This window comes from Chiloscyllium plagiosum, chromosome 11 (genome assembly GCF_004010195.1).
Source record: "Chiloscyllium plagiosum isolate BGI_BamShark_2017 chromosome 11, ASM401019v2, whole genome shotgun sequence".
Taxonomy (NCBI): Eukaryota; Metazoa; Chordata; class Chondrichthyes; order Orectolobiformes; family Hemiscylliidae; genus Chiloscyllium; species Chiloscyllium plagiosum.
In genome coordinates this window covers 84025094-84035675 of record NC_057720.1, presented here as the reverse complement: position 1 = coordinate 84035675, position 10582 = coordinate 84025094, and the positions used below count along the sequence as shown (strand labels likewise).

Genomic DNA, 10582 nt, shown 5'->3' with positions numbered 1-10582 from the left:
TTGTGGGTGAATGCCATGCCTCTAGGAATTCCTTGGCTGTTCTCTGTCTGGCTTGCCCTATAATGGTAGTGTTGTCCCAGTCGAATTCATGTTGCTTGTTGTCTGCGTGTGTGGCTACTAAGGATAGCTGGTCGTGTCGTTTCGTGGCTAGTTGATGTTCATGTATGCGGATTGTTAGCTGTCTTCCTGTTTGTCCTATATAGTGTTTTTGATTGGGTGCAAATTGATTAAGCTTATTGAGTCTATGAAACACAAATTGAATTTGTCTATTGATTAATTTATTGCTGTCTGATTCAAAATCAGCCACTGTTCTCCTTGTAAGTCATATGCTTTGAAACATTCTGAAAAATACTTCTGTTGACAGTATCTTTCTTTTCTTTCAGGCGTGAAAGTGACAACAGAGTTTCCCTGGAGCTAATATTGGGCTACTGGCACTATTTTTCGTATTGAGATAATTTGTGATACCAGTAACATTTTTAAGTCTGAGGCCACAATGAAGCTGAAACAACGTGTCGTTCTGCTAGCTATCCTCCTTGTTATTTTCATTTTTACAAAGGTGTTCCTGATTGACAACTCAGATTCCTCTGCAGCTAACCGAGAAGATCAGCATTCTTTTCAACGTATGATGGATAAACTCAAGATTGAACTGAATCCAAATTTGGAGCATACGCTGCAATCGCCATGGGAGATAGCAGCACAGTGGGTTGTTCCCAGGGAGGTATATCCAGAAGATACTCCAGAGCTTGGAGCCATTCTACATGCCATGGCCACCAAAAAGATCATTAAGGCTGATGTGGGTTATAAAGGAACCCAACTAAAGGCTCTACTTGTTCTTGAAGGTGGACAGAAGGTTGTGTTCAAACCTAAAAGGTAATGTTAGTATGAACAAAATGCACTGAATTTAATATAGTGTGGAACACCCTGCTATTCTGAAGAAAGTTTCTGATAAAGCACACATTCCTATGTCTTGATACTGCAAGTTAATGGTGGATTTGAACTTATGAATTAAGGGCCATAATAGAACAGTGCCCTTTCAGCCTTCTCTGCCATTTAGTGTGATCATCAGTAATGTAATTCCTCCACAGTTCTGCCTCCCTTCAATAACATTCTACTCTACGTTTGTAAGTTAACTCGTGGAGCTGGAAGTTTTGGTTTCAGACGTTTTGTCACCATAACTTGGTAACATCATCAGTGAGATGGTGAAGCAATGATGTATGTCCTGCCTCTCTATTTATAGGTCTTGGTGTCTTTAGATGGGTGATGTTGTTTATGGTTTTTTTTTCAAGGGTAGGTAGTTGGGGTCTAAGTCGATTTGTTTCTTGATGGAGTTCTGGTTAGAATGCAACCATGCCTCTAAGAATTCTTGTGCGTGTCTTTGTTTTGTCTGTCTGAGGATGTGTGTGTTGTCCCAGTCACAGTGGTATCCTTCTTTGTCTGTATGTATGGAAACTAGTGATAGTGGGTCGTGTCTTTTGGTGGCTAGTTGGTGTTCATGTATCCTGGTGGCAGGTTTCCTGCTTGTTTGTCCAATGTAGTGTTGTTTTACAGTTTTTGCATGGTATTTTGTAAATGACATTAGTTTAGCTGGTAGTATCTAATAGATCCTTTAGGTTCATTTGTCATTGTTTAAGTTTGTTGATAGGTTTGTGGGCTACCATGATGCCAAGGGGTCTGAGTAGTCTGGAAGACATTTCTGATATGCCTTTGATGTAAGGTAATGTGGCTATAGTTTTTGGTTCTGTTGTGTCAGCTTGTTTGAGTTTCTTTATGAGGAATTGGCAGATTGTGTTTACTGAGTACCTGTTTTTCTTGAAAACGTTGTATAGATATTTTTCTTCTGTTTGTAGTTGTTGGGTGCTGCGGTGTGATGTAGCTCATTGAAATAATATCTTGATGCAGTTCTGTTTGTGGGTGTTGGGATGATTGCTTCTGAAGTTAAGTATTTGGTCTATGTTTGTTGTTTTTCTGTGGACGCTGGTTTGAAGCTCTCCATTAATTGTACATTCAACTGTCACATCTAGGAATGGGAGTGTGTTGTTGCTCTCTTTTGTGAATTTTATGCCTATCAGGATATTGTTGATGGTGTTGTACGTTTCCTCTAATTTGTTCTGTTTTGTGATGATAAAGGTGACATCCACGTAGCAGACCCAAAGTTTGGGTTGGATAGATGGGAGGGCAGCTTGTTTAAGTCTCTGCATTATTGCTTCTGCTATGAGACCTGATATTGGTGATCCTATTGGTGTTCTGTTGACTTGTTTGTAAGTTTTGTTATTGAATGTGAAGTGGGTGGTGAGGCATAGGTCCACGAGCTTGAGGCTGTTATCTTTGCTGGTGAGGTTGGTGCTATCTGGTGTTTGTGGTCCTGTTTTTTCTAGTAGTGATGCTGGTGTTTCTTTGGCCAGGTCGATGTTAATTGATGTGAAAAGGGCTATAATGTCAAAGGAGACCATTATTTCATCCTCTTCTATTTTGGTGTCTTTGGTTTTCAGGAATTCTCGGGTCCTCTACATGGATTGGTTTGCATCTAAGTAAAATAAACTTTAAATGGAACTCTACACACAACAGAACCAGTGACAGCAAGAATACATATAAACCAAAGCATGAGCAATTAATTCTCTGTTTACAATCTTTGCATTTACATTGAAGAACCCACATGAAATGGGATCTTACCCAGTCTACCTGATTGGCCTTGAAACCTTGGAATCGTCACCAATAGTGCCAAATTTCTCACTATTTATTATCAGTGTACAGATTGCATTCTTAAAATACAATGTTTCAAACTCGAATATGAACAGCAGCAAAATACTTTGTTTCCCATCGAGCAACTAACTTTCTATCTGTGTTGCTAGTCCTTAAACTATATTCATAAACTATAAAAAGAATTATGCTAGTCTTGCTACACCCTTCAAACAAGATTAAAGCCAGTATAATTCAGGGTAAAAAACAATTTATCTTGCCATTGTCTGGTAAAATGAACATTTAAAAAAAGTGCAAATGAGTCATAGAGTCATACAGTGTGGAATCAGCTGCTTTAGTGTAACCAGTCCATGCTGACCATGTTAACTAAACTAGTTCCAGTTGCCTGCGTTTGGCCCATATCCCCCCAACCATTCCTATTCATGTACTTATTCAAATATAGAGTCATAGAGATGTACAGCATGGAAACACCCTTCGGTCCAATCCATCCATGCCGACCTGATATCCCAACCCGATTTCGTCCCACCTGCCAGCACCTGGCCCATATCTCTCCAAATCCTTCCTATTCATATACCCATCCAAATGCCTTTTTAAATGTTGCAATGGTATCAGCCTCCATCACTTCCTCTGTCAGCTCATTCCATACACGTACCCCTCTCTGCGTGAAAAAGTTGCCCCTTGGATCCCTTTTATATCTTTCCCCTCTCACCCTAAACCTACGCCCCCTAGTTCTGGACTCCCCCACCCCAGGGAAAAGAATTTGTCTATTTATCCTATCCGTGCCTCTCATAATTTTGTAAACCTCTATAAGGTCACCCCTCAGCCTCCGACACTTCAGGGAAAACAACCCTAGCCTGTTCAACCTCTCCCCATAGCTCAAATCTTCCAACCCTGGCAACATCCTTGTAAATCTTTTCTGAACACTTTCAAGTTTTACAACATCTTTCCGATAGGAAGGAGACCAGAATTGCATGCAATATTCCAACAGTGGCCTTACCAATGTCCTCTACAGCCGCAACATGACGTCCCAACTCCTGTACTCACTACTCTGACCAATAAAAGAAAGCATACCAAACGCCGCCTTCACTATCCCATCTACCTGCGACTCCACTTTCAAGGAGCTATGAGTCTGCACTCCAAGGTCTCTTTGTTTAGCAACACTCCTGAGGACCTTACCGTGAAGTGTATAAATCCTGCTAATATTTGCTTTCCCAAAATGCAGCACCTCGCATTTATCTGAATTAAACTCTACCTGCCACTTCTCAGCCCATTTGCCCATCTGATCATGATCCTGTTGTAATTTAAGGTAACCTTCTTCACAGTCCACTACACCTCCAATTTTGGTATCATCTGCAAACTTACTAACTGTACCTCTTATGCTCGTATCCAAATCATTTATGTAAATGACAAAAAGTAGAGGACCCAGCACCATACCTTGTGGCACTCCACTGGTCACAGGCCTCCAGTCTGAAAAAAAACCCTCCACCACCACCCTCTGTCTTCTACCTTTGAGCCAGTTCTGTATCAAAATGGCTAGTTCTCCCTGTATTCTGTGAGATCTAACCTTGCTAACCAGTCTTCCATGGGGAACCTTGTCGAACACCTTAATGAAGCCCATATAGGTCACATCTAACGCTCTGCCCTCATCAATCCTCTTTGTTACTTCTTCAAAAAACTCAATCAAGTTTACGCACAAAGCCATGTTGACTATCCCTAATTAGTCCTTGCCTTTCCAAATACATGTACATCCTGTGTGCTCACTGGTCTATAATTCCCTGGCTTGTCCTTACCACCCTTCTTAAACAGTGGCACCACGTTAGCCAACCCCCAGTCTTCCGGCACCTCACCTGTGACTATCAATGATCCAAATATCTTAGTAAGAGGCCCAGCAATCACTTCTCTAGCTTCCCACAGAGTTCTCGGGTACACCTGATCAGGTCCTGGGGATTTATCCACCTTTGTGTTTCAGGACATCCAGCACCACCACCTCTGTAATATGGACATTTTGCAAGGTGTCACCATCTATTTCGCTACTTTTGATATCCTCAATATCCTTTTCCACAGTAAATACTGATGCAAAATACTCGTTTAGTATCTCCCCCATTTTCTGCGGCTCCACAAATAGGCTGCCTTGCTGATCTTTGAGAGGCCCTAATCTCTCCCTAGTTATTCTTTTGTCCTTAATGTGTTTATAAAAACCTTTTGGATTCTCCTTAATTCTATTTGCCAAAGCTATTTCATGTCCCCTTTTTGCCCTCCTGATTTCCCTCTTAAGTATACTCCTACTTTCTTTATACTCTTCTAAAGATTCACTCGATCTATCCTGTCTGTACCTGACATATGCTTCCTTCCTTTTCTTAACCAAACCCTTAATCTCTTCAGTCATCCAGCATTCTCTATACCTACCAGCCTTTCCTTTCACTCTGACAGGAATATACTTTCTCTGAATTCTCGTTATCTCATTTCTGAAGGCTTCCCATTTTCCAGCCGTCCCTTTACCTGTGAACATCTGCCCCCAGTCAGGTTTTGAAGGTTCTTGCCTAATACCTTCTAAATTGGCCTTTCTTCAATTTAGAACTTCAACTTTTAGATCTGGTCTATCCTTTTCCATCATTATTTTAAATCTAATAGAACTATGGTCGCTGGCCCCAAAGTGCTCCCCCACTGACACCTCAGTCACCTGCCCTGCCTTATTTCCCAAGTCTAGGTCAAGTTTTGCACCTTCTCTCGTAGGTACATCCACGTACTGAATCAGAAAATTGTCTTGTGCACACTTAACAAATTCCTCTCCATCTAAACCCTTAACACTATGGCAGTCCCAGTCTATGTTTGGAAAGTTAAAATCCCCTACCATAACCACCTTGTTATTCTTACAGATAGCTGTATTCTCCTTACAAATTTGTTTCTCAATTTCCCTCTGACTATTAGGGGGTCTATAATACAATCCCAATAAGGTGATCATCCCTTTCTTATTTCTTGGTTCCACCCAAATAACTTCCCTGGATGCATTTCCAGGAATATCCTCCCTCATTACAGCTGTAATGCTATCACTTATCAAAAACGCCACTCCCCCTCCTCTCTTGCGTCCCTTTTCCCATGTTCCTAACCATGTCCTGACTTCATCTGCCTTTCCTGTTAGGCCCCTGGCATTGAAATAAATGCAGTTTAATTTATTAGTCCTATCTTGTCCCTGCCTGTCCTGACTGTTTGACTCGCTTCTGTTCTCAACTGTACCCGTCTCAGATTGATCTCTTTCCTCACTGTCTCCCTGGGTCCCCCCACCTTATGTTTAAATCCTCCCGAGCAGCTCTAGCAAATCTCTCTGCCAGTATATTAGTCCCTTTCCAATTTAGGTGCAAACCGTCCTTCTTGTACAGATCACCTCTACCCAAAAGAGATTCCCATGATCCAAAAATGTGAATCCTTCTCCCAAACACCAGCTCCTCAGCCATGCATTCATCTGCCCTATCGTCCTATTCCTGCCAACACTAGCTTGCAGCACCGGTAGTAATACAGATATTACTACTCTTGAGGACCTCCTTTTTAAATTCCTGCCTAAAACACTCTAATCTCCCTTCAGAATCTCAACTTTTCCCTTCCTATGTCGTTGGTTCCAATGTGGACAATGACCTCTTGCTGGCCCCTCTCCCCCTTGAGAACATTCTGCACCCTCTCTGAGACATCCTTGTTCCTGCCACCAGGTAGGCAACACTGCATTCTGATTTTTTTGCTGCTGGCCACAGAAACATCTGTCTGTACCTCGGACTAGAGAGTCCCCTAACATAATTGATTTCTTTTAACCCAATGTACCCCTCATTGCATTAGAGCCAGTCTCAATACCAGAAACTTGGCTGTTCTTGCTACATTCCCCTAAGAATCCATCAACCCCTACGTTTTCCAAAACAGCATACTTGTTTGAAATGGGTATAGCCACAGAAGGCTCCTGCACTAGCTGCCTACCTCTCTTACCTTTCCTGGAGTTAACCCATCTATGTGACTGTATCTGAGACTTTCTCCCCTACTATAACTGCCATCCATCACATACTGTTGCTGTTGTAAATTCCTCATTGCTTCTAACTGTCTCTCCAACCGATCCATTTGATCTGATAAGATTCCCAAACAACAACATTTATTGCAGATATAATCCGCAGTAACCCTTGAACTCTCTTTAAACTCCTGCATCGAACAAGAAGCGCATATCACTCTACTAAAGGCCATTTTTGCTCCTTCACAATCTACTGATCCAGAAAATAATACTGTCTTATTCCTCTACAAAACACTGCCTCAGGTTAATAGTTATGGCTTATATTTTAAGTTTAATCAAGAGACATCTCAAAAAACATATAATCAAGAAAGAACCCACTCTACCATGTTCGAACTGTACCTGTATCCACCACTTCCTCTCCCAGTTCATACGACGCAGCAATCCCTCCGTGTCAAAAAAGTTGCCCCTTGTATCATTAGACAATAGGTGCAGGAGTAGGCCATTCTGCCCTTCGAGCCTGCATCACCATTCAATATGATCATGGCTGATCATCCTTAATCAGTATCCTGTTCCTGCCTTATCTCCATAACCCTTGATTCCACTATCCTTGAAAGCTCTATCCAACTCTTTCATAAATGAATCTAGAGACTGGCCTCCACTGCCCTCTGGGGCAGAGCATTCCACACAGCCACCACTCTTTGGGTGAAGAAGTTTCTCCTCATCTCTGTCCTAAATGGTCTACCCCGTATTTTTAAGCTGTGTCCTCTAGTTCGGCACTCACCCATCAGCGGAAAGACTGAAAAATCTCTCTTCCTTAGAAATAGTGTCTTGCTGGAGTGCTGAAATGGATGTTCTTGAAATGGTATTAGTATTTGTAAGCTGTACCATGCTACTCTGTTTAAAAATCCTTGAATGTGTTGTAAACGAATAGAATTTTTCCACTTGTTTATCTTCACTTCTGTTAGTGAAGTTTTTGTTTGTTTCACAGTTAAAACAAAGACTGTTACATTGCATGCTTGTGTTTTAGTAAATGATCACTTTGAAAAAGATTTTTAAAAATATGATCTATCTCGCCAGGTTCGAATCAAGAATCTGACTTGAGAGATATAAACATCAACTGGGTATTCCCCCATAACAACTGGGGCCATGAGATCACTAGAATAGCTAGCTGTAAAAAATGTCTGTTGGTTTCTTCAATACTGAAATATCCATAGCCAGTTTCGAATGAGGTAAAATAAGCATCACAGCATCAGGTAAAATACTGCTGGAGTCAAAAATCACAACATGGTTAGTTGTGGTGGCTATTTTGCATTAATTTTTGCAGTGGAAGATATTCAGATGTTCCATTAATACTAAAGAATATAAGGGAGGATTTAAGTACCATGACGAAAGTAGTAGTCTTAAACTAATTGTGCTGAAAGGCATATAAGTCAGGTGGCCCTGATGTCTTGCATCTTAGAATTCTAAAGGGTGTAGCTACAGAGATAGTGTGTGATGATGCTGATCCTTTAACAAGGTTGTGTTCTCCTTGGTTTCTTTTTTCAAAAGGGTTGTATGATGCAGTTGCTGAAATGTCTGTATTTATCTACTTTAAAAAGCTTTCAAGTTTTTAAAAAAAAATACATTTGTACAATGAAAGAGGACTGACCAGTTCTCCCAGCTCAGCTTTATTCTGGTTTGGTTTGGTTTTAGCGGTCTGGCTTTTCAGAACAAGCATTCTGTTTTTTGAGGCTGCTGGTCAAAGAAGCAGCTACATGGAAGCAGGTGTTCCATGCTGAATCTCTCTGCCATCTCTCTCTCCTGTCAGACCCTGTGTTTGATTTTACCTTTCTTGCCAAGGGTTGTTGATGGGGATTGTTTTAGGAATTTGGAACAGTGTCATTAGGTTGGAATAGTCTGTTGGGTTTTCGGATAGGTTAAGTTATTCTATGTTTTGTTCTCTTTTTGTTTTGCTTGTGTTTCATTGGGTAATCTTGCAAATAAATTCTGTTTTGTTTAAAACTTAAGTGATTGGGCCAGTGGCATCACTCCTGGAATATCCATTGTACACATGCTTAAAACAACTAACAAAGTTAGGATCTGGGCCACTTTCTTGAAATGTTTTGAGGAGGTCTGGCCTGGTCCATAACAAGTGGATGCATTGATTGTAATTTTCCAAAAAATTATTGGATTTGTGAGAAGTACCAGAGGTTTAGAAAACTGCATATGTAACATCCCTTTTTGAAAAGGGAGGGAAGGAAACCGATAATTATAGGCCAATTAGCCTAACCTCTACAGTTTTAAGAAAAAATTGCATTATTATTTCAGTGATTTATGCTGTAATTAAAGTATAATAGCGGTGCGTAAACCACATGGATTGCTTTTCTATTATTTAGTGTGTTTTTATACTAAGTATGTGGACCTCTTGATCAACCAGAATATTTGATCAACTGGCATACACCTGGTCCCATAGGTGCCAATACAAATTTTGCTGTCATTCCCATTTTCCAGCACTTGTTCCTTAGTCTTTAATGCTTTGCCATTGCATGTCCATGCACTAAGTATTTCTCTCACTGGTCATTTCACCCCTGCCACCAAAGGAAATTTTTTCTTCCTGTCTATGCCCCTCTTAATTTTAGACATCTCAATCACACCACCTCTGCTATGAGGCAAAAAATCCCCAGTCTATCCAATCTTTCTTCATAACTAAAATTCTTCAGTCCAATTAAGATCTCCTCTGCATCCTCATTCAGTCATATGCTTCCTATAATGTAGATTTCAGAACTGCACACAATACTCTTGCTCTGGCATAACCAATGTGGTTGTGAGAATGACCTGCTGTTAACCATGCTATGACTTGCATGAAATAAGTTTTAGACCTTAAGAGTCAGTCATATTGGACACAAATCTTTTCTCTCCACAGATCTTTACATTTTCACAAATTATACTTTTATATAAGCAACTTATACTTTAAACTTTGGAGAGGAAAATTCTCTTTTTATGCTTGACACATATTGCAGTCTCTGCAGAATTATAATCCTTAAAATAATCAGTTCACAGATGCTTCCACCTTTCACCGACTTCCATATCCAGTGTTGCTCCACTTAGTAACTTCAAATGACCTTATGTAAGTGCCTTCCTTAACTTTATTTGAAGTTTCTTAAAACCTGTTCCAATATGATTCTTACCCCGGACCATTGCAGGATAAATTTCTTGCAATCATTGGATGGCTGAAAGATGCATCTCTTTGACTAAAGTCTGTCTCCCTTTGATATCTAGTTGATCTCAACTTCAAAAGGAAATGGCCTTTTGTTGTCTGCTAATGTAACAAAGTTGTTTTTGGTATTCTTTGTTCTGTGTGGAAATCTGTTCTCAAAAATGGTTTCATCTGTCCTCTTCTCTATGGCATCATAAAACGCATTTAACTTTGCATGCAGGTAGATATACTAATTAGGTATTTCTGATAACTCCCTTTTATCTTGGAGTGATGGAAGATTATATTGTAACCTGATATCAACATCACCTTTCTGAACCTATAGGGGACTCTGGAGTCTACCTTTTAAATACCTTGCATCTTCTCAGTGAGCCAGTCACAGCCTTTCGTCTCTAATAGGTCAGGCCATTCCTTTTATTAGGAGAAAGTGAGGGCTACAGATGCTGGAGTACCAGAGTTGAAAGATGTGGTGCTGGAAAAACACAGCAAACCAGGCAGCAACCGAGGAGCAGGAGAATCGACGTTTCGGGCATAAGCCCTTCTTCAGGAATGAGGCTGGTGTGCCAAGTGGGCTGAGATAAAAGGTAGCGGGGAGGGAATTTGGGGGAGAGGCGCTCGAAATACGATAGGTGGAAGGAGGTGAGGGTGATAGGCCGGAGAGGGGGTGGGGGCGGAGAGGTCGGGAAGAAGATTGCAGGTCAAGGGAG

The 10582-nt window shown here is 40.8% G+C and overlaps 1 protein-coding gene across 3 annotated transcripts in view; it reads left to right on the top strand.

Moving 5' to 3' along the window:
• The window catches only part of fam20b (FAM20B glycosaminoglycan xylosylkinase), a 155610-nt gene that overhangs the window by 45439 nt on the left and 99589 nt on the right, over positions 1–10582 (top strand). For all 3 annotated transcript variants that reach the window (XM_043699967.1, XM_043699969.1, XM_043699968.1), the window contains exon 3: positions 384–870. In XM_043699967.1, coding sequence (XP_043555902.1) covers positions 494–870 — 377 coding nt within the window. In that variant the 5' untranslated portion in view covers positions 384–493. The remainder of the gene's footprint in view (positions 1–383; positions 871–10582) is intronic.